General features: G+C 39.8%; 1 protein-coding gene across 1 annotated transcript in view; it reads right to left on the bottom strand.

Annotated features, from left to right (window-relative positions):
- LOC132870934 (uncharacterized) overlaps positions 1 to 25,350 on the bottom strand; it is a 126,884-nt gene that overhangs the window by 3,881 nt on the left and 97,653 nt on the right. Inside the window, exons 7-11 of the mRNA XM_060904953.1 lie at positions 18,805 to 18,872; positions 18,233 to 18,395; positions 13,668 to 13,936; positions 3,426 to 3,496; positions 3,087 to 3,265 (exon numbers count right to left, since the gene is read on the bottom strand). Coding sequence (XP_060760936.1) covers positions 3,087 to 3,265; positions 3,426 to 3,496; positions 13,668 to 13,936; positions 18,233 to 18,395; positions 18,805 to 18,872 — 750 coding nt within the window. The remainder of the gene's footprint in view (positions 1 to 3,086; positions 3,266 to 3,425; positions 3,497 to 13,667; positions 13,937 to 18,232; positions 18,396 to 18,804; positions 18,873 to 25,350) is intronic.

The following is a 25,350-nucleotide window of genomic DNA, read 5'->3' as shown; positions in this document are numbered from 1 at the left end:
AGATTCTACATAAATGAAGACTGAGACCGAACAAAAAAGGGTTAGGGGTTAGGGTTAGGCACACTGCAATGGTTCAGACGGCATTCAATTAGGTCTGCAGCAGTATAGGAATTTCCTTACTGCAGTATTTGAAGAATGCCCCCAGTGTTGTTTTGTAGTAATAAAGCAACCAAACCTACATGTGTTTGTTCATTCATTCATCAGATGTTACTTGTCCCTTAATATGTTGAAATTCCTGAGCTGCAAGAGTTTAAAAAAATAAACATAATTAAAAACAATTATTTCTGCATGGCATGACTCGTAGAATTATTCAATTTAATACTAAAAATAGGGGCGGCACGGTGGTGTAGTGGTTAGCACTGTCGCCTCACAGCAAGAAGTTCGAGCCCCGTGGCCAGCGAGGGCCTTTCTGTGTGGAGTTTGCATGTTCTCCCCGTGTCTGCGTGGGTTTCCTCCGGGTGCTCCGGTTTCCCCCACAGTCCAAAGACATGCAGGTTAGGTTAACTGGTGACTCTAAATTGACCGTAGGTGTGAATGTGAATGGTTGTCTGTATCTGTCAGCTCTGTGATGACCTGGCAACTTGTCCAGGGTGTACCCCACCTTTTGCCCGTAGTCAGCTGGGATAGGCTCCAGCTTGCCTGCGACCCTGTAGAACAGGATAAAGCGGCTAGAGATAATGAGATGAGAATACTAAAAATAATGTTACTGCTTGTTAAATTGGTTGATAACCATCATCACATGTACTCCTGAAATAAACCAAATGTGTTCTAACTGATCTGTATAACGCTTGATGAACGAGTGTGTGTTCAACTAACTTTTATCCAACCAGTTGCTTGTACTGCACTGAAGGTATTATAATGTTTTCAACCCTCCTTGTGCACTTCTGTAATAATGGGGAGGTCTGACAGCATTATCCTATATTGGATGTCTGTTGTTTTCCCCAATTTAGCCATGACCAATTCCCACTCATCAGATTGCTCTCCCATATCACACAACAGCAATCAACCAGGGAGGGCTAAGGCTACCATGTGCTTCCTCTGAGGCAAGTAACACCAGTCGACCACATCTTTTACTCATACAATGTCAGTGGGCGGCGTAACGCACTAGGAGGAAAGCCCAATCCTCTCACTTCCATATGCATGAACTCACAGACACCAACGACTCGCTAATGTAATTAACACGGGAGAGAGAGCACGTCACCCCTTCCTCCCAGAAAGCCCAGCCAAATTTTTCTCTCTTGAGCTCCCTACCACAGATGGCTGTGGCATCATCAGGATTCGAAAGTGGCAATCTCCAGATGATGGGGAGGACACTTTTCTTTTGTGCCACTCAGGATCCACTTTACGCTAATTCTGGTTAAATTGTGCATGATGAATAAAAATGCACTAGTATTTTGTGGTTTACTATATATTTAATTTCAAACAAATAATCCTAGAGAGGAGTTATGATTTTCAAATATTTGCATAATCATTAATATATAAAAGAAATTGATTAGTTTACGCAACTATTCTCTTTTTCTTGCTTTTTTGTTTTGGGGGGGGGGGGGGGGGGTGTTACATTGTGTGCTGCAATTGGTGCCCACGATTATCATAACCTTTTTGTTCCATTTTAGCATTTTAGTTTTGCGGGCTTCACCAAATGCAGATTAGCTGGGGTGTGTCCACACTTGCTTATTTGTGGGCAGTCGAGTCACTAAACCTCAAGCCCGAGTCCAGTCTCGAGTCCCCAGTGCTCAAGTCCGAGTCAAGTCCAAGTGATTAAAGAAAATTTCGAGTTGAGTCCACTACTGATCTGAGTTGAGTCCCACACAAGCCCTGCTTATCGACAGGGCAAATAACATGAGAGAGAGTTAACACTAGCGAGTTTGTCGCTCAGCAAGCAAGCCCCACTATCAACAGGGCAATGAACACAGCGCGTCACTTACTTCTCTGGGTGTAATCTTGCCAAATGACGACTGAAGTTCGAGATTGTCTCCTCGATATTTCTTCTACATATGGAACACATAGCAGTGCATTTTTTCCCACTGCATGAAAAGTCTGTATAAGCAAAGCGGACAATCCTGGGGTATGCTCTCCAGGCATTTTAGCACCGTTAATGTTAGTTTGTTCCTGAATGTGACATATGAACAGGTGAATGTGCATTCTCTTGCACAAAATTAGTATAAAAATTAATGTAGATATAAATATCTTATGCCAAACTATTATGGCATGTTATAAAAATAAAGAAAAAATCTGAGTCTGAATGCAGTTAATGCACAAGTCCAAGTCAAGTCACGAGTCCTTAAAATTAGGGCACAAGTCAGACTCGAGTCAGAGTCCTAGACTCGAGTACTACAAGCCTGCTTGTGGGTGATTTGCATTCATCAACATACACATGAATACAAAGCAAATCAGCCTTTTGTGGATCTGACATTTTTCTAAAAACTTTTCCAAGTCTTCACAAAGTAACCAGACTGTTTATAAAAAACACACATGTGCATCTTATCCACAAGTGTCACTTTAGCTCATCCACAAATGATTTCAAGAAGATACAGTGCGTTTATAGGTTATAAACCTTAATACTTTCCTTAATTTTTCACCTGCTGCTACATTTCTTTTACCAACAACAATTTTGGTTAAAGGCAGGACACCATGTTCTTCATGGTCCTCATCAGGAAATGACTTGAAACAAAAATACAATCCACAATATTTCAGAATAACCAGCATTGAGTTTATTCAGCGTGTTGAGTGGAAGATGTTTAGCTATTCTTCTGTCATCAGTAATAGTTTCATTTGCGAGAAATGTAGATTAATTAGCACTCTTATGGAGAAGAGCCAGACTTTACAGAGGACTCGCAATAGTAAGAGATACAGAGGGCTGACTTCATGTGTCTCAGAGGAAGCAGATAGACTTCACCCTCTCTGGGTGGTCACTGTCATATGATCGAGAAGACCTACCTGGTTGGTGGAACTGGCCAAAACGAGTTCTCTGTGGGAGTGCTCCATTGGACAACAGCTTTCATCCCAGAAATACTATTAGGCTAAGAAATGTGTCACTAGATGATGCAGAAAATAACCTCTATAAATCTCTTAGACTATAGTAACACCTTGCTGTCTGGTTGTTCCTGTAGGTGCAGGACTGAGTTCTTTGGCATACTCCTCTTCATACCACACCAAGAGCTCCTGTCCTGGGTTAATGGGTCGACAGCAACGATACACAATTCCCCCTCGATATTGAAATGCCACAAGATTCTGTTCTTCATCATTACGGGCACAATTCACATACCTAAAAGAGTGAGGCAATGTTTCAGAAAAGGTAAAAATCAGATCAGAGTTACAGACTTAGAAAAAACATGGCGAAGATATCAGTGACAAGATAAAGTTCTTCCAACAAATGACGAGCTGTAAAATCACTAAAAAGACCCAACAACTGGTGTATTCCTCACCTCATCCAATTCACATGCATGTCTCTTTTGGCATCTATGTATTTTTCATACCTCACACTGCTCCTGTATACCTGTAGAAAAATATCACATTTACATTTTCTTCATTCTTCATTCATTCAGTCTATACTTTTAAATGAGGTATACAGAAATGAGAATGATGGCTCATGCCAATATTATATTAAGCCTCATGAAGGCTGAATTAAAGATTCTTGACCATCTTTAGAGTCACAAAACAGTTGACAAGCTCCGAGATGAATTTAGTAACTATAGGAAAATGCAGACAAGGCTTTTCATCAGAATTTAGGCAAAGGAAAGGTTTCTCATAAAAGGCTTTATGTCTGACAGGGCAAAGCTGTGTTGTGAATCAGACCTCTCTGATAAATACACTATATTGCCAAAAGTATTCGCTCACCTGTCTTGACTCACATATGAGCTTAAGTGACATCCCATTCCTAATCCATAGGGTTCAATATGACGTCAGTCCACCCTTTGCAGCTAGAACAGCTTCAACTCTTCTGGGAAGGCTGTCCACAAGGTTTAGGAGTGTGTTTATGAGAATTTTTGACCATTCTTCCAGAAGCACATTTGTGAGGTCACACACTGATGTTGGACGGGAAGGCCTGGCTCTCAGTCTCTGCTCTAATTCATCCCAAAGGTGTTCTATCGGGTTGAGGTCAGGACTCTGTGCAGGCCAGTCAAGTTCATCCACACCAGACTCTGTCATCCATGTCTTTATGGACCTTGCTTTGTGCACAGTCATGTTGGAAGAGGAAGGGGCCAGCTCCAAACTGTAAAAATAGTCTGCATGCCTAGGTGCTTGATTTTATACACCTGATTCCGATAATTTGGATGGGTGAGCAAATACTTTTGGCAATATAGTGTATCGGTCCCTTGTGTTTTGGTCTCTAAACAGATAGCTCCAAAAATGCACAACTTTAAAGTCAGTTCTGTCAACTAAATGGGTTTTATAAAAAATACTTTGGATTTGTACAAGTTATATTTTTTTGCCATAAGTGTTTGGGAGCTAATGCTGGTTTAGTTCGGTATAGCAGTGTTTATATTGAATGTAAAGAATTTTAGTTTTAGTCTTAGTCGTGTACTGAAAATTACAGTTTCATTTAAGTCTTTTTTGTTTGTTTCATTTTCATCAAGATTTAAATCAGTGGAACTCAATTTTAATTTTAGTCTAATTCTAGTCAAATGTTTTAGTCATAATCTTCTCAGACAGTTGCATGGTACTTCTTGTAAAATGTGCCCTGTAGTTTTAAGAGGGGCTGTTGCAGGAGGGGTATTTCCAAATGATTCCCCTCAGTATGTGGCTGGTTTTGTCACTGTACGGGAGTTATGTGGAATTAGCCATGACTGTAATGGTGATGGTCGCTATTTTCCTATCAAGATGTTACTTTGTTCAAATCAACGCCGTGTGTGTCCTGACTCATATACAGTCATGTTCAAAATAATTGCAATGTATTTAAAAAAGTGAGTAAAGCTCAAAATCCTTATAATAGTTTTTATTTCCATGCATTAGGAACACTGCACATTATATTCTACATCAAAACATGAAGAAAAATGTATCAATATTTTAATTACCGTATTTTTCGGACTATAAGTCGCACTTTTTTTCATGGTTCGGCTGGCCATGCGACTTATACTCCGGTGCGACGTATATATGTTCTTTTTTTTTTTCACCGCGGAATAACTGGAGCTGATGCTGAGTCTGACGACAGCCACGCAGAAGAAGAGGAAACGGCGCTTCATCTGCCGCTGGAGGCAGAGTTGTTCAGAAGCGACACCGAGGATGAGGAATTCAATGGATTTGCTGATTTGGAGTGAAATCATCAGCTTGATAAACTTGATTGACCTGTGTTTTATTATTAATGATAGGCCTATAGTTATTTAAATAAGTTATGTAGTGATTTTAGGCAGTGCTTAATTTGTGAAGTGGGAGGTCCCAGAATGCAGGAGGTGGGTGGGTCCGACGACTCAAAAAAAAAAAAAAAAAGGCGGGGGATGGTTTACTATAACTTTACGCACATGCGCTTATTGTGTGTGTAAAATAATAATAATAATAATAATAATATCAGACATTATGATCTTAGAAAACGCTTTAGTGACAAACAGTTACAGACAGTAATATGTCGTGATATTATATTATAAAATATTAATTTTTATTAGTCTATATATTAAATTATATATTACATTTATCTTCTAAAATAACAGACTGTACTCATCACAACCGGTTTATTTCACCATTGGAGATCAGATCACACAAGACATGAGTTAAATGACTCATTTTAAGGATTTAAGTAGGGGATTTAAAAGCGGTTGGTTTTTTTTCACTAGACGGTTGTTTTTACTACCGTACCTGTCTTTGGAGATGATATACCTATAGCCTACTTGACCTCTGATTTGATGAAATAAAATTCGACAAAAATGAAGAATGACACTCCTCGATGATGACTACAGCTTTAATAACACAGATGAAAGAGCCATGGGGCGATAATAAGCCCTACCGGTAAAAATATTCTAAAAGCAAACTGATTAATGCATCAGTAATAGGCTACTAATATTAGTTATAATAATAATAATAATAATAATAAAAATAATATAGGCTATTAGTAATAACGATAGTGATAGTATTAAAAGATAGTAGTAGATATTTAAAATAATCAGACTAGGCTACTTACAGGGCAAAGGGCGCGTTATCACTGCTCAGCTGTTCGTTTATTAAATAAACAATGCAGTCGCGCAGTAACCATGCGCCGCTTATCAGATAGAATCACAGATTCTATGGATAGAATAACCCTTCAAAAAAGTGCGACTTATAGTCCGGTGCGACGTATATATGTTTTTTTCGTCTTCATAATGCATTTTTTGGCTGATGCGACTTAAACTCCGGAGCGTCGTATAGTCCGGAAAATACGGTACTTTATAGAAAATGAAGAAACATGAATATTGGGCTGTTAAAAAAAAAAAAAGCAGTGTCTGCATTTTTCATTACAAACTCAAATATTTACTGTATAAACTGAAAAAAATCTTTAGGATTTAGCATTCCTGTGAATCACTAAACTAATATTTAGTTGTATAATCATGGTTTCTGAGAACTGCTTCACATCTGTGTTGCATGGAGTCAACCAACTTCTGGCACCTGTGAACAGGTATTCCAGCCCCGGATGATTTGACAACATTCCACAATTCCTCTGCATTTCTTAGCTTTGCCTCAGAAACAGCATTTTTGATGTCACCCCACAAGTTTTCTATCGGATTAAGGTCCAGGGATTGGGCTGGCCACTCCATAACTTTAAATTTTGTTGGTCTGGAACCAAGATGCTGCTTGCTTACTGGTGTGTTTGGGGTTGCTGTCTTGTTGAAACACCCATTTCAAGGGCATTTCCTCTTCAGCATAAGGCAACATGACCTCTTCAAGTATTTTGATATATGCAAACTGCTCCATGATCCCTGGTATGCGATAAATAGGCCCAACACCATAGTAAGAGAAACATCCCCATATCATGATGCTTGCACCACCATACTTCGCTGTCTTCAGTGTGTACTGTGGCTTGAATTCAGTGTTTGGGGGTCATCTGACAAACTGTCTGCAGCCCTTGGACTACAAAATGTTTCTCCATTTCTCTTTAGGCCAGTCGATGTGTCATTTGGCAAACTGTATCCTCTTCAGCACATTTTTTTTTTTTTTAACAGTGAGACTTTGCAGGAGCTTCTTGCTGATAGATTAGCTTCACACAGGTGTCTTCTAATTGTCACAGTACTCACAGGTAACTTCAGACTGTCTTTGATCACCCTGGAGCTGATCATTGGCTGAGTCTTTGCCATTCTGGCTATTCTTCGATCCATTCGAATGGTAGTCTTCAGTTTTCTTCCACGTCTCTCTGGCTTTGCTGTCCATTTTAAAGCATTGGAGATCATTTTAGTCAAGCAACCTATCATTTTCTGCACTTCTTTATACATTTTCCCCTCTCCAATCAACGTTTTAATCAAAGCACGCTGTTCTTCTGAACAATGTCTGGAATGACCCATTTTTCTCAGGTTTTCAGAGAGAAACGCATGTACAACATGTGCTGGCTTCATCCTTAAATTAGGGCCACCTGATTGACACCCGTTTTTTCACAGAATGAATGACCTCACTAATTGAACTCCACACTGCTATTATGTTGAACACGCCCCTTTCACTTAATTATTCAATTACACAGACTCAGGATCATGCATATCATGAAATGTTGGGTCTGTTGGTTTTCTATGATTCTACTACACCTACTGGTAAATTATTTGCCATGTAGTAATATAATTTCTACCAAAAACAGTGATTGATCTGGTTAGTCATCTTGGACTGCTATTATTTTGAACACAACTGTACCTGGAAGAATCCAGGAGCATTATGAAAGCCATGCAAGCAGGTAAGTGAGCAAGCCTAGCAAACCGGGTTCAGCCCCACTCCCCAACTGTGGTCAGGAACATGAAAAAGAGGGAAGGCAACATACTGGAATGGATTTTGCTAAAGGATATTTCTCCTGGCTGTAAGAATTCCCTTGAAAAGTAAGCTTCGATGTCTGTCTGAACAGAACCAGCTATTTTGGCTCATCTTTATTCATCAGGGCATAATGAACAGAGATTTTGTTTTGCTGTTTTTTTTACCAGCCCTCTCTGTGGGCCTGTCACATTGGGTTTGGATGACGGCATGCTGCATGTGTGTTCCCACTGGTCAATCACAACCCAGTTAGCTAATGTGCTTTAATATTCTACACTAATGCAAAAGCAGGTGTGCATCAGTGAAACAAAAGCCATGGACAAGAAAAAGGTAAAAAATTACAGGAGGGAACAAAAAAAAATTTGAGGAAAAAGCAGGCATTAGAGGCAGAGGTTTTCAAATGTTAAAAATAAATAAATAAACCAACCAACAAACATACTGTTTGGGCATCAGCATCCTGAACTGGCCCGCAATGCTATTTTCGAGGAGCAGACTGAAGAGCTTAAAATGGACATTAAAACTCTGCTATTGCTGGGTTTCACGTGACATCACATCCGCCTCATTAGCAATTCAAAACTTTAGCTGGTGGTCTACCAAAGCTCAGTTGACAAAGCATTCGTACGAAGGAGGTGCATTGCTCGCATGAAAAATGCCTTACACTTTCATTGTTTTAGGTTGCTCGAATTGATCAAAACGTGAAACTGAAAATTTTCTTCAGGGTTCCCCATGAACTAATAAAGCATGAACGAACACAGGATTTCACAAAAAGATGTTGAGAAAGGTGGCTTTTGAACCTCTCACTGAAATCGGAGGGAGCCAAGTTGAAGCATGCTCGGGTTTGCAGTGATCACTTCATGAAAGGTTTGTATATCCCTCTCAGCCATGTCGTTGGTGGTTTCCAAGTACTTTTCTTGCCATGTGCCGTTATTTTACAGTACTTTTTTTTTAGGTCACGAAGCGCTAAAGTCCTCAACTGCTTCTTTGTTTACTCCTCACAAAGTCCGTATGCATGAAGATCATGACAAAATTCTTACCCAGCCTCACAGTTACAAGGCGCCGTGATCACTCCTCCATCTTGTTTAACTAAGATCCAGGTCTTTAAAGGGGTTTTCTGATTATCTTTGTGAATGATTTACCTGAGAGATAAGCGCAAACACACGTGAGAATCAAGCGAACTGTTGTTTACACTTCAACTTGCAACGCTTCGTTGTAAAGACACAAACAAAAAGCTTAAAAAAAAAAACCACCCCAACATACACCAAGTTAGTTATCGCTAGTTGTTTGCACTACAGCAGCCATTTTAGACCACCAGCTACAATTGTGGTCAGAAGTTTACATACAGTGACATGAATGTCATGGCAATATTTGGACTTTCAGTAATTTCTCTGAACTGTTCTTTTTCTGTGACAAAATGATTGTACAGCATACATCTTTAATTAAAAAAAAAAAAACACCCACTCGAATTTGGTGCACAAGTTTTAATTTTCTTTGGGTTCTGTGAAATCAACACAGGGTCAAAATTATACCTACAGGGTCAAAAGTTTACATACGCTCATGTAGATAATTAATTCAGAGGTGCTGAAACTTCCAAAACATCTATCTTGCCAAGGCTGAGGTCTCTTAACTTCCTGTTAGTGATCATGATTGACTACAGCTGGTAGCTTCTCTGTGCCTTCATAAAAAGGGTTCGTTTACAGCCTTTTTATGAAGGCACAGAGACCAACACACCAACACCCAGTTAAAAGGGAAAGTCCAAGATGCTCAGTGCAGATCTGAGAAAGAGGATTGCAGATATACACAACTCCGGAATGTCCCTTGGAGCCATTTCCAAACAACTGCAAATTCTAAGATCAGTTCAAACAATTGTATCAAAGTTATTGTGAGGTGTAGTCACTTTGCTTCAAGAAAACCCAAACTGTCATCCTCACTGAAAGGAAATTGGTTTGGATGGTCAGGAACAAACTGGAACCCACCATGGCACAGCCCTGCCATGAACTGGAAGCTGATGAATCACTGTCTACAATTCAGATCACCATGGACTAGGAGGCTGCTATCCAAGAAATAACCCCCTGCTCCAAAATTGACACCTTCAAGCTTAACTAAAGTTTGAAGTTGACCACACAAACAAAGAAAAAGCCTTCTGGAGGATAGCTGTATGGTCAGATGAGACAAAAGTTGAGTTGCTTGGCCACAATGACCACCATGTACAGAGGGACACTGTACCAGCTGGTGGTGGTGGTAGTTGGATCATCATGCTCTGGGGCTGTTTTGCTGTCAGTGGAACTGGTTCATTGCACAAAGTGGATGGAATAATGAAGGAGGACCACCTCAGAATTCTTCAGCATAAACCATCAGAAACTTGAACACGATTCGGGACTTGGGAGTCACAACAGGACAATGAACCCAAACACGCATCAGAGCTGGTTGTGGAGGAAAAAGCAGGCTAACATTAAGCTTAAAACAAGTCCTGACTTCAACCCTATTGAAAATATATGGACCGTGGTTATAAGTCGAGTCCATGCCAAGAAAAAGAAAAAAAAATTAACTCTACCAATTCTACCATAAAGAGTTGTGAAATATCCAACCAGAATTCTGGCAGGAGCTTGTTCATGGTAAACAAAAACGTTTGGTCAAGGTGAATCTTGCAAAGAGACATTTTACCCAAATATTAGGTGTGCTGTATGTACATTTTTGAACCTGCATGTATAATTTTGAGCTTGTGTTGATTTCAGAAAACCCAAAGAAAATTAAAACTTGTGCACCAAATTCTAGCTTTATTTATTTTTTTTTTTAAGATGGATGCTGTACATTGACACCAAAAAAAAAAAAAGTTAAAAGAAATTACTGAAAGCCTAAATATTGCCATGACATTCATATCCAAGATGACATTCATGTCACTGTACGTAAACTTCTGACTACAACTGTATTTCACTTCCGGTAAAACTGCTAAGAAAATTCATGTGACTGAAACCCAGCAATAGGCTAGGCTGCATCTTCATTTAAAACTGCTGTAACTCGCCCAACCATAACTGACTGTCGTCAGTAAGTGACATGCTATGTTCATTGCTCTGTTGATAGTGGGGCTTACTTGCTGGCTGATGAACTAGCTAGTGTTAACCCTCCCTCATGTTATTTGCCCTGTTGATAGGGCTTGCTGAGCGATGAACAAGCTTTTTATCTGTAGCCTAAAATGTAGACTAAAATGGGCAGTCAAGCAGTAACGTTAGTCCAACGCAGCATCAGAGACAGTTTTACATGACGGCAACAGCGACCATCAAATGGTACGGTTGCAATCTTGTTCTCAGATTCAACTCAAAATTTTCTTTAATGACTCGGACTTACCTCAGACTTGAACATTGGGGACTCGTGTCACTAAACCTAGAGTCCGAGTCAAGTCTCGCCTACAACATTGGCCCGAATCGATGTTCAAATTACATTCTGTTTGCATTTGTGAATTCATGGAAATGAAACAGATTGTGTAGAATATCATACCAACTGCAGACCCCAGCATCAAACCAACTCGCATCATGGCAATTTTCGATACCACAAAATTTATCGGATCATTGGCATGGTAACAAGTTTTATATTAACTTTAGCATTAATTATAGCTAACAGTATTTGTTCAAATCCTGTAGTGTCATGCTTCTCTGTTTATCCTTGACATTTAGAAAAGAAACAAGTTGTTAAGTGTGAATGAATAAGTTTTGTGCGTGCGCGTATGTAGACGCTACCGTGTTGTTGTGGATGCAGCAGAGTCAAGGAAAATTTGGTGCAAGTTTTCTCAGCTACATTTGGGAAAACAGACTATTACGGAATGTTGATGGAAACTATGATGAATAATATTTTGTGGAATGCAGGAAGCTGACCATGCTTAAAAGTAGCTGTGGGAGGACCCATGTTAGTGATGACCTGGACTTGTGATTTTCATGAATAAATTATATCAAATTATACAATAAAGAAATATCTGCTTGAGCATTATTCAGGTGTTACTAATATTTCTATTACAACCCCATTTTAAAAAAAATGGGGATGTGTAAACTGTATATAAAAACAGATTGCAATAATTTGCAAATCATGGAAATCCTGTGTTTCACTGAAAATAGTACAACAAACAACATATCAAATGTTGAAACTGAGAAAATTTTTTTTCCAAAAATATACACTAATTTTGAATTTGATGTCAGCAACACGTTTCAAAAAAGTTGGGACAGGGGCATGTTTACCACTGTATTGCATCACCTCGACTTTTAACACCACTCTGTAAACGTTTGGGAACTGAGGAGACCAACTACTGTTTCTCTTTCAGAACTACATTATCCCATTCTTGCCTGATGTACAATTTCAGTTGCTCAACAGTTCAGGGTCTCCTTTGTCCTACTTTGCGCTTCATAATGCGCCAAATGTTTTAAATGGGAGGCAAGTCTGGACTGCAGCAGGCCAGTTTAGCACCCGGATTCTTTTACTTCGGAGCCATGCAGTTTTAATATGTGCAGAAAGCGGTTCGGGCATTGCCTTGATGAAAGAAGGAAGGCCTTCCCTGAAAAAGACTTTGTCTGGATGACAGCATATTGCTCTGAAAAGTGTTTATATATCATTCAGCATTAATGATGCCTTCTGAGATGTGCAAGCTACCCATGTCACGTACACTTAACACTCCCTCATACCATCACAGATGCTGGATTTTGAACTGTGCACTGATAACAAGCCAGATGGTCCCTCTCCTCTTTAGCCTGGAGGACGTGATGGCCATGATTTTTGAAAATAATTTCTACTTTTGACTCGTCAGACCTCGGGACAATTTTCCACTTCAGTTCAGTTCATCATAAAAGAGCTCAGGCCCAGAGAAGGTGGTGGTGTTTCTGGATATTGTTTATATCTGGTTTTAATTTGCATTTGTGGATGCAGTAATGAACTGTTTCTGAGCCCATATAGTGATTTCCACTACAGACACATGTCTGCTTTTAATTTAGTGTCGTCTGTGGGCCTGAACATCACAGGCATCCAATGTCAGTTTTCAGCCTTGTCTCTTGCATACAGATTTCTCCAGATTCTCTGAATCTTTTAATGATATTATGGACCACAGATGATGTGATTCCCAAATTCTTTGCAGTTTTACATTTAAGAATGCTATTCTTAAATTGTTGCACTGTTTGCCCACGCAGTCTTTCACAGAGCAGTGAACCCCTCCCCATCTTTACTTCTGAGAGACTCTGCCTCTCTGGGATGCTCTTTTTATACCCAATCATGTTACTGAACTGTTGCCAATTAACCAAACTAGGGTTTGTTTGTGTGTGTTTTTTTTTAAGCATTACACAACTTTTCCAGTCTTTTGTTTCCCCCGTCCCAACTTTTCTGAAACATGTTGCTGTCATCAAATTCAAAATGAGCATATACTTTTAAAAAAATAAATAAAATCAATCTCAGTTTCAACATTTGATATGTTGTCTTCGTACTACTTTCAATTAAATATAGGGTTTCCATGATTTGCAAATCTTCACATTTTTGTTTTAATTTATGTTTTACACAGTGTCCTAACTTTTTTGGAAATGGGGTTGTATTAACAGGTGAATTTCCACCACACTGGCTAAAATAATCAATGTAGGATCGCACTGTGATCAAACTTGTGATTTACACCACTACTCCACACATCATCGACAAGAATAAATTAATATTAATTGGAGCTACCTTCATCTAGTAATAACATTTTGTTACTTAAAAACATACAATCTTTACAATAAATTAATGACAAACTCAACCCAGGAGTCTCCACTGTTCTTGGCTTCCTCTTGGTTTACCAGCTCTCCCTGGTAGGGACCGAAGTGTGCACCTACTGGAACAGTTTCCCCCTTATTAAACACTCCCAGGCCTGCGTCAGGAATATTGGACTTCTGGATTTCTAGCCCCAGAGGAAGAGTTTGTCTGGCTCGGTCAGGGACTCCCATAGGAACAGGAGTATCTGGGATGAAGAGGGGCAGTCCATGAACCTCACATTTGTTGAGGAAGAAGGATTTGCAAACTTCACAGTCTGGAAGTAGAGAAAAGACAATAGGAAGCAATGAGGCCCAAATGTGTGTGTACATCTAAGACCATACACAGTACATTAGTACTGTATAAAAGACTATCCTAAGAAAGCTTGCCAGAAAGGTTCACGGAGCATCTGGATGGACACCTCGAGTCTCAACAGGACCGAGATCTCACAGGACACAATGAGGTAACAGGAGTATGAATTTTTTTTTTTTTTTACTTCCTCGTGGGAGTAAAGAAGTGGTCAGTTATGAAGCTTGCAAGGCAAAATAAAAATGTTCATTAACATGAGTGTGGCACTGTATGATGTATTTACAGCATTCTTAGGACCTGCCCGGTCAGGATCACAGTTGTTTCAAATTCAGCTACTTGTTTGCTTATCCTTTGGGAAACAGAATTTCCCAAATTTATGAAAAATCACATGCAGATACAAACAAAATGTACACAGACCCCCCACATCTCCATTTGAGCTTGCTGACAATTCTGGCATTTCTAGATATAGGCATTTTTCCCCAAATGGCATACATCCAGGACTCATAATTAATTAAAAAAAAATTCACACCTCGCTGCAATTTGAGCATCACCAATTTGCTTAAAAACAGGTGGACCCAAAGAAAACCCACACTGACTTGCAAAACTTCATACGGACAGCAACCTGAGCTTAGAATCGAATCCAGGATCCTGGAGCTCTGCCACTGTGATGCTCCTAAATCCATATACAGATATTTGAACACTTGTCCATCACACCCATATGTGCTTATTGAACATCCCATTCCAAAGGCATACTCCATCCCCTATTAAATCACAGATGATGGAGTTCTTCTGCGAGCTCATGCATGTGGGGGAAAACGGCACATAGCACTTTCCTCTGGGTGTGGTTTGCTGTCCTGTGACAGCATGAGCTGCATTTGGAAAAGAGGAGATTGATGGCTTCACATTGAGATGGCTCAGGCATGTCTTACATATGGACCAACAGCGGATTCCCCAAAGTTGCCCTAATGTGGACACCCCCTGGAAGGCGGAAGCCTGGAAGACCTAAGACCCCTTGGAGAAGAACCATCACCTCTGAGCTATCAGAGTTAAATCTATCATGGGGCGAGGGACAACATCTTGCTAAAGACCGTCAAAAGCGGAGGCGCTTGTTATTGGCCTTATGCCCCACTCGGGGCGAAGAGGATTAAGTAAGTAAGTAAGAAAGATGGCTTCATATGTCTTGGAGGAAGCACGTGTTAGCCTTCACTCAAATGGTTAGAGAGACCTGGCTGGTGGGTGGATACTAGCAGGTGACCACATTGGGGAGAAAATGGGTGGAAGAAAAAGCAAACAAAAACAAACAAACCCATTATCATCTAAATGTGGTGAAGACATCAGAACACTGATAGAGATGTTTGTTTGGCATGCTTGAAACTGGTACAGGCTGGCCTGATTGCTACTTGTGTTTGAAACTGGGACAGGCAGGCTGTCCTGATTGCTGCTCATCTTGGTTTGTTAAATCCTCAAGATTTATCTTCACTTGCACATTCTGCTCTCTACTTAATGAAGATGTTGACCAGTAACGTCATTCTTCTTTTAATAAGACTGTGATCCTGACAGGTGATGTAATAGTACGTAATATCTCTCTTCGTTCATATAGTAGTGTAGTCTAAACCAGTGATGTAATGCTTCCTCACCCATTTCCGTTACTCTGTCATGCACAGATAACTTGGCTTCAACAACTAAATCATCATCCAAATCACATAGCTACAACACACTCTTGAATGTGAATATATACTCATGTTTGTCCTACAATAAACTGAGAAACATCTATGAACAGCTGTGTCTGTGTCAGTAACTGCTTACTTCCGGATCGATCAGTGAGGCAGAATCTCTTAGGCAGCAGTGGTCTACAGTCCTAGATTTTTACTGTGTCAATTCAACCTCCTTTGGTATAGACAGATCAAAACCTAACGCACACACACACACACACACACGTTTATTTAGCATTTATGGAAGGAGACCCGGGGATCAGTCAGTAAGTTTCCCAAGATGGGAGAGTCTTCAGGACAGAGGAGTTTGTGCTTTCTGGTTTCTCAGTCACACAACAACCTGATTTTTTTTTTTTTTGTCTTGGAACAAACCACAGGAGTGGCTGGAGAGAATGGCAGACATTCTAAAACATTAAATGTAAATAGAAACAAATAAAACATGCAACATTCCATTCATCTCATCATCTCTAACCGCTTTATCCTTCTACAGGGTCGCAGGCAAGCTGGAGCCTATCCCAGCTGACTACGGGCGAGAGGCGGGGTTCACCCTGGACAAGTCGCCAGGTCATCACAGGGCTGACACATAGACACAGACAACCATTCACACTCACACCTACGGTCAATTTAGAGTCACCAGTTAACCTAACCTGCATGTCTTTGGACTGTGGGGGAAACCGGAGCACCCGGAGGAAACCCACGCGGACACGGGGAGAACATGCAAACTCCGCACAGAAAGGCCCTCGCCGGCCACGGGGCTCGAACCCAGGACCTTCTTGCTGTGAGGCGACAGCGCTAACCACTACACCACCGTGCCGCCCCATTCCATTCATTAATACATTAAAAGTTATAATCGCTGGCAAATCACTGTGGTATGAGGGGAATCACACCTTAGGCCGTGCTGTTATATGAAAATAAATCAGTTGGCATAGATTTTTATATAACAGCATGACCCATCATGTGTTATTCCACTTTTTTTGTTCAAGTAAACATCATCTGTTTATAATGACTAATATGTTTTAAAGAAATAAAAATATATATAGTTTCTCTCACTCTTTGCTACCATATTAGACACTCTATAGACAAAGTTCACACTATCAATAAAAAGATCAAGCTCAATTTCATTTAGTCACAATTTCTTGACTAAATAATCTGAGATGGAGACTACACCTCAAATGTACTGTATAGATAGTTTTCACTGACGTCACGGAATTCCGGGGAACATCCCCCAGCCGCCATCTTGCGGGGCAAACAAAACGGACCATCGCCACTACCGGCTACGTTATCTCGGACGAATTTATGAAGTTATATAGTCAGTTTTCTAAAATAAAGATCAATGTCGGCAAAATCAAGCAAACAGAAGTATATAGATACATTAGATGACATCTCACGACAATGGTATGCAGCCAAACTGGCCTTGATTGGGGGAATTGACCCCTACAAAGTGGACAAAGATGCATTTTCAAGTGACTATGCAGGGCTACCAAAGCCTGCTCCAAAGCCTGAATCTGACTTCATCAAACTTTAAAAGCTGTCTGATATATAAAACTTTATATATTTTCACAGCGCGCCTTTTGTCGGATGCCGCCTTTTTCACGGCAAAATCGCAAAGCTATTTTATTAAATCGCAAAGCTGCGCACATTTGCGCAGCCCGAGCGGTCTGCAGGACTGCGCAAATGTGCACAGCTTTGCGATTTAAACTGTTTTTTTCTCATCCTTATACTTCCTGTTTCATGGACTGTAATGGATTTGCTTATTTAGTAATTTTAATACAGAATTTACTTTGAAATTATAATCAGACACTCCAACGCCCCCCCCCCAAAAAAAAATCGGATCTGCGTGATTCAGGCAGCATCCGCCAAAAGGCGTGCTGTTTGCATCCCAAACACAAATCAAATCATACAGAATGGACCTAAAATGTTTTTCAAAAATGACCCTTGCATGAGTGAAGTGACAAGTTTCAAATAGAAATGTGACAAACGAGCGATATTAAGTGTACATTACAATGTAAACGTACACTCAGCGGTTCCAGTTAGGCATTCTCCAGAGATTGTTCACACGATGTTTTGGTTTTCAAAAACAAACTTAAACACAATTGATTGTTTATTTAAACAACTTACCACTTATAAAATGATCAGAGCAGACTTTGCTGTGTTTGGAAGGCTGATAATCCATAGATAAGCCATAGATTTCTTCTTTGTATGCAGAGTTTGTTTGCTCGCCTTCGTGCTCCCGTACAGTGGGAATTCCACAAAAGCTCCGCTTGACTTCATCATCTGACCTATTACGACAGCCGTGAATACAACAGGTGTGCACCATTGCTAGCTTTAAATAGCCTGCTTGGGTTCTTTTGAAGACTTTGTACTCGCGCGTTACAATGCATGCTCAGTCACCCGTACGGTAAGCTTGACCCGCAAGATGGCCGCCACTAGGGAATCCCCGACTCTGTGACGTCATGTGAAAACTATCTATTGTACTTTTAGTGCACTAGATAGTATGTAGAGTAGAATAAACAGTGAGTGTTACTGAGAACCAGAGTGGCCTGATATCTTACAGAGGTAGTCTTTATTGTCAGGATCTTCCACTTTAATAGAGAGACCTTCAAGTGGGTTGTCAAGGTTGTCTCCATGGTTGTAGATGTTCAGCTCCAGCGTCTCCTCTTTCTTCACACAGACTTCTGATGCTTCGGATGTCTCCGTTTTCATGTCCTCACACAGCTAAAGATCAAAACAACAAGAGTTATTCAGAAAAAAAAAAAAATTAACACTGTTTATAAATCTATTTATAAGGATTGTGTGGGAGCGTCAGCTGTGGACGACGAGTAGTCAGGTAGAACCGGCAGGTAACACGCGAGGACTTGCACCTGTGTTTGATTACTGGCAATTTACTTGTGTTCTTTCAGAGAAGCCAGTAATCAAAGAGAAAGAGCTGAGCTACCCAGCGCCATGTGTGTGCAAAGTAGAGAGAAAAATAAAGTCACTGAAAAGTGATCTCTAAATTAAAAATAAAGCACACCGAGTTGTCAAGGCTGTCTCCCAGTTCCTCATTCCCCAAGCTGCAAGAGTGCTACAATCTGTTAAACTGAAAACATTGTTTTTGTAACATAAATTCATCATTAAGCTTTACCTGTGAGGGATCAGGAGCCCGAGAGTTCCTGGAGGAGCGCTGCCTGTTTCCTGCTGAACTCATTACAGCTGAAATAATAATAACAATAATAATAATAATTTCTATAAAAAGTGGAAACAAATGTGTTTTATTGTTAAAAATTTGCCAAAGAAAGATACGAAAACAGGATACAGGGCTCGACATTAACGGTCGTCCGCTTGTCCGGGACAAGTGATCCTTTATGTCGGACAAGTTAATCGTCTCAGTTACTTGTCTGATCGGACAAGTGCCAAAATACGCTGATATTCGGGTTACATATCAAATTTATCAGTTTATTCACATGATTTCTGAAGCATCTCACTCGACATATTGTTTTGATGAATCGCCGGATGTTTCTCTTCGGAAAGAGCGATGTGCGCATGTGCAATATTCTGCTTGCGAAACCAGCCAATACCGCTTCGTGTATTTGAGCTGAAAAGTAAACAGTCGTTTACCAGACCCTCCAGGATTTCGCGATTTGCAACATTAACACAAATTCAACCAATCCCCGCAAATTCAAGGCGGCGTTACAATTATATCCAATCACCACAACTTTCCCGCAAATTTGACCAATTGTTGGCGTCGTCTTGAGGTGACGTCGACAAACTACCTTCCGCCTTACTTCCGTGTATACGTTCAAGAGAAGCAGCATGTGCGAGTCAGTGTTTATATAGGCTTAAATTGTTACTGAAAGTGTGTTATGTTTACAGTGAAGGACTGGGTGCACTTTACATTATTTTTTATTTAATACAAGAAATTAATGGATGCCAACATTTTTGCCAAAATGGTATTTTATTTTCCATTGTTTGGCAGCTTCAGCATCATACTGTGAGATTCTGTTCAAATTGTTTTTTTTTTCTATGAAGCCTGAGCCATTTATTTTATTAGTTTATAATTGTTTAATTTAGTCTTCAGGAGAGACTGCCTGCACACAGTACTAGTATTAATAGTTTTTTTTCCTTACATGAAAGCTGAGGCATTTATATTATATTTTAAGGTAACTTAATGTTGTGCTGTGAGATTCTATGCACTTTAACTTTTGAACCAACAGGTGCATTTGGATAAGTAAAGCCTATTTGTCTGCATTTTTGTAGTCCTGGTAATCTTTTATATTGGTAAAGTTGTTTATAGGACCATTTCTCAGTGTCTGTTTTTTTAATCAATAGTTTTTCAGTAATAACTTAACATATCACTCAATTTTAATCACAAAAAAAGAAAATCGCAATAATTTCTCGCAACTTTCACTTCCTCCCGCAATGTAATCACAACAAAAACCTAAAAAACACCGAAACTTTCATCGCAACCATTAAATACCATACAGGAGCCACAATGAATAATTAGACAACAACAAATACTGTATAATTTTAATTTTCTGGTTTTCAATTTCTCATAAATTAATGATTGATGGAGTCCAATTTTTTTCTGCAGTGAATAGATTGTGTTAAAGTAATTCTGGTGAAATTAGTTTATTACAAATAGTTTTTGTGGGTTTTTTTCTCAAAATTTTCTTCAGTCAAGTCAACTTCACATTCGGACAAGTAAATTTCCTTTCAACTTGCCCGACAGGACAAGTGGTTTCAAAAGTTAATGTAGAGCCCTGGGATATAGCCAAACTAAAATACAGAATTATTATTATGAAAATGATCGCTGTTAAGCCAAGAGTCAGTAAAAAGGGTTACCAAAGTTTATTAACTCACTTGAGAACTCAACACCTTATCCACCAACTGTACTTTCAATTAGACCTGATAGAACCTTCTGGATAGTGGTTTCTGCATTTTTCCAAAACGCAGAGCGAGCTTTCTTCCCTACTTTGAAGATTTTCTTTAAAGGTGCCCTTCCACCAAAAACGTTTAATACTGGCTCTTTTTGAAATACCATAGTTCAGGGCTTTTCAAAGTGTGGGGCACGCCACCCCTAGGGAGTGCCAGAGTTCTTCGGGGGGGGGGGGGGGGGGGGGCAACGTGAGGAAAAATAAACCAGAATAAGTTACTATTGCAGACATTTAGTGAACTTCAGCTAGCCTTTGCCAGACACAAAATGGATCGATTTTTAGTACCTAAAGCTACAGTGAGTGAGGAGACAGAGTCTGGGCCAAGCAAAAAAAGAAGGAAGTATGACCACGATTATTTAAAGTTTGGATTTTCATGGACTGGATCTGAAGATGCTCCACTGCCACAGTGTGTTGTCTGCCAAGAGGTGCTAGCTAACGATGCTATGAGATGTTTAAAATGTGTAAAACAAGATGTTTTTAAAAGAAGCACAGATGTTTAAAATGTGTAAAAAAAAGAGATGTTTTCAAAAAGCACAGATGTTTAAAATGTGTAAAAGAAAAAAATGTGTACAACAACCATTTTTTTTAAATACGAATGGAACATTAAGTATAGCAACAACAAAAATTGTAAGGGGGGGGCGCTGTTGTTTATTTGCTCTCTGAGGGGGGCTGACTCTCCCCCACTTTGAAAACCCCTGTCATAGTTCACTCCGAGTTGCATATGCATGCTGCATGTGAAAATGTAATTCTACTCCCATTCCCTGTATTAGCTTATGAAAGAAAATAGTTGGAAAAACGAGCGAATCTGAAAAAGCCCTACGAACTTATGTCACTTCGAAAATTAGTATTCATGGCCTCGCCCACCTTGGCTTGCGACCGCCCACGGGAAGAAAGTTTGGATTTAAGCGCGAGGAGAGATAGCAGAGATCATCTCGTCAGTAGCTAACGAAGAGGACCTAACAGCAAGTTGAAAACATGTCTGAACAAGTTCGTGCCAGTGTTATTTGTGGCAGTAACACATCAACATTGCATTTCTTGCCCATGATAGAAGAGCTGAAGAAGAAATGGTTGTAATTTATCTTTGGAACACCACCAGCGACACATAATGCAGCGTTAGTACTGTGTTCTGATCATTTCAACCACAGTGACTTTTCAAACTTCAGTGATCAGTAGTGGTTTTGCTTCGAGGTTGTTTTTAATCCCTGGATCTGTACCGTCAAGACGATCGACCACCAGCTCACAAGCTGTAAGTAAAACATGAACTTTTTGTTTGAAGGTTTTTGTTACAAAATAGCATCTTCATATTCTCCACGTTAGCATGCATGACATGGTCACGAGCTAGGCAGGGATGAGAGTTTTCCACTTTTCGGCGGATTTCCGCTTTTTCTGAGTAAAAAACGACATTTTTATATTATGCCAAATCCGTTGAGAATTTTTTTTTTATTAATTTCGGGGGGTTGGGGTATGTTCCTTCATGCTGTTCAAACTTCATTAACTCCAACGATGTTTACACATTTGTAAGTCGCCATCTTTAGTCTTGTTTAAATATCGTCGAATGTGATGTAAAATTCATGTTATCTACATTGCTATTGGTCAAAACATCGATGTCGAGACCATAATAGCCAATCAAAACAGTTTTTACAAAGACACCCACATCCGCTTGTTCTGACCCACTGGAGGTAGCGTCACAGTGCTGTTAGCCAATCAGAGGTAGGTTTACATGTCATGAATATTGAGTAAGAGCTGAAATCCTGTCGTTCTCCTGCCACCCACTCCTCCACCAAACTAGAACAGCCTGAAACAGGAGAACTACAGCTTTTTTTTTTTTTTTTTCACCAAAACCGGCTCACAGGGCATTCATTCATACTAGAGACCACTGCACAATTAATGAAAAAACGATGCAAAGAGACCTTTAATTCCTTGGTGACACCAGGGATACCACCACCTAAATAGTCAATAACCAGTAAAACCACATGTACCGTGTTTCCCTGCCTTCTTTCTCGAATTTCAAATGCTAGCTGTCAATATCTTGTTCTTTTCTTTGTGATAGTTCCCCCCCCAATATTCTGTTCCTGGGGGGCATTCCATGTCACATCATCTATATTATTTTCTTTTGTTTATCCTCCAAAATTAAGTCCAGTCTCTGAGCAGTTGATGTTTTCCTAAGATTAAACTCAAAGTCCCAGACCATCTTTGCTAAATGGTTTTCTAGTACATGCCCCCTTTCCCACTTTTTCCTATACTAACAAGTGCCCTGGTCCAAGAGGCCTCTTCCCTTTGCCCACTCCACTCCAACTAAATTGATAATTTTTTAAAATAATTAAATTTATTAGTTGCTGTACATAAACAGCAGAACATGTTTACATCCTCTATTTGGTATTAACAAGGTAGTAGTAACAATGTTAATAATGGGGAAAAACAAAACCTTAATAAATATATCAGTAATTAACAAAATGCATTTAAGTAAGTATATACTGATATGGATGCTTACACACACACACACACACACACACACACACCTTTATAAAAGCAAAGAAAGCACAACTTTATAACAACTAAATACACCTATCCAGATGCATCCCTTCACATATTTGTACTAAACAAAAAGGAAAACAAAAACGAGACAATTTGTGTCACCTCACGGAATCCAGGGACACATGTCGGCCAAAACGAATCCGAGAAGGGAAAAAAAAAAAAATCGCAAAAGAAGCATTTTTTTTCCGAAATTTGTGATTTTCGTTTTTTTCCATAATGTGAAAGTTGAGATCTTGAAGAATGCAATCAGTATTTCAGATAATAGATTGTTTTGTTGGAAAAGTATACAACCCCGATTCCAAAAAAGTTGGGACAAAGTACAATTTGTAAATAAAAATGGAATGCAATGTGGAAGTTTCAAAATTCCATATTTTATTCAGAATAGAACATAGATGACATATCAAATGTTTAAACTGAGAAAATGTATCATTTAAAGAGAAAAATTAGGTGATTTTAAATTTCATGACAACACCACATCTCAAAAAAGTTGGGACAAGGCCATGTTTAGCACTGTGAGACATCCCCTTTTCTCTTTACAATGGTCTGTAAACGTCTGGGGACTGAGGAGACAAGTTGCTCAAGTTTAGGGATAGGAATGTTAACCCATTCTTGTCTAATGTAGGATTCTAGTTGCTCAACTGTCTTAGGTCTTTTTTGTTGTATCTTCCATTTTATAATGCGCCAAATGTTTTCTATGGGTGAAAGATCTGGACTGCAGGCTGGCCAGTTCAGTACCCGGACCCTTCTTCTACGCAGCCATGATGCTGTAATTGATGCAGTATGTGGTTTGGCATTGTCATGTTGGAAAATGCAAGGTCTTCCCTGAAAGAGACATCGTCTGGATGGGAGCATATGTTGCTCTAGAACCTGGATATACCTTTCAGCATTGATGGTGTCTTTCCAGATGTGTAAGCTGCCCATGCCACACGCACTAATGCAACCCCATACCATCAGAGATGCAGGCTTCTGAACTGAGCGCTGATAACTCGGGTCGTCCTTCTCCTCTTTAGTCAGAATGACACGGCGTCCCTGATTTCCATAAAGAACTTCAAATTTTGATTCGTCTGACCACAGAACAGTTTTCCACTTTGCCACAGTCCATTTTAAATGAGCCTTGGCCCAGAGAAGACGTCTGTGCTTCTGGATCATGTTTAGATACGGCTTCTTCTTTAGAACTATAGAGTTTTAGTTGGCAACAGCAGATGGCACGGTGAATTGTGTTCACAGATAATGTTCTCTGGAAATATTCCTGAGCCCATTTTGTGATTTCCAATACAGAAGCATGCCGGTATGTGATGCAGTGCCGTCTAAGGGCCCGAGGATCACGGGCACCCAGTATGGTTTTCCGGCCGTGACCCTTACGCACAGAGATTCTTCCAGATTCTCTGAATCTTTTGATGATATTATGCACTGTAGATGATGATATGTTCAAACTCTTTGCAATTTTACACTGTCGAACTCCTTTCTGATATTGCTCCACTATTTGTCGGCGCAGAATTAGGGGGATTGGTGATCCTCTTCCCATCTTTACTTCTGAGAGCCGCTGCCACTCCAAGATGCTCTTTTTATACCCAGTCATGTTAATGACCTATTGCCAATTGACCTGATGAGTTGCAATTTGGTCCTCCAGCTGTTCCTTTTTTGTACCTTTAACTTTTCCAGCCTCTTATTGCCCCTGTCCCAACTTTGAGATGTGTTGCTGTCATGAAATTTCAAATGAGCCAATATTTGGCATGAAATTTCAAAATGTCTCACTTTCGACATTTGATATGTTGTCTATGTTCTATTGTAAATACAATCTCAGTTTTTGAGATTTGTAAATTATTGCATTCTGTTTTTATTTACAATTTGTACTTTGTCCCAACTTTTTTGGAATCGGGGTTGTACATTTTTTGTTGCAAATTGTATCGTTTTTGTCAGGACTGTAGCCTGCTGGGGGGTGTGGGTAAATTACCATATGGGCCATTCATGTGATGATTTAAGTCTTTTTTTTTTCTTCGCCAATCAGCTGTACGATACGAGCTGAGCTCGTGGCTACTTAAGCTGCATACAGGCATGTAATTTCACTATTGAATGAATATGGAGCAAGCTAAACAGATCGCAGAGAAGCTGAAACACCGCGAAGCAAACAGACGCACGGTAGTTACATCAGAGATGACCATTTCTAGCAAAAAAAACCCCAACCAAAAGGAAGTGTTCTAGGACTACATATTCCATTGGAG

Source organism: Neoarius graeffei, chromosome 2 (assembly GCF_027579695.1).
Source record: "Neoarius graeffei isolate fNeoGra1 chromosome 2, fNeoGra1.pri, whole genome shotgun sequence".
Taxonomy (NCBI): domain Eukaryota; kingdom Metazoa; phylum Chordata; class Actinopteri; order Siluriformes; family Ariidae; genus Neoarius; species Neoarius graeffei.
The sequence above is the reverse complement of the archived record's forward strand: the minus strand, read 5'-3'. Positions and strand labels throughout refer to the sequence as shown.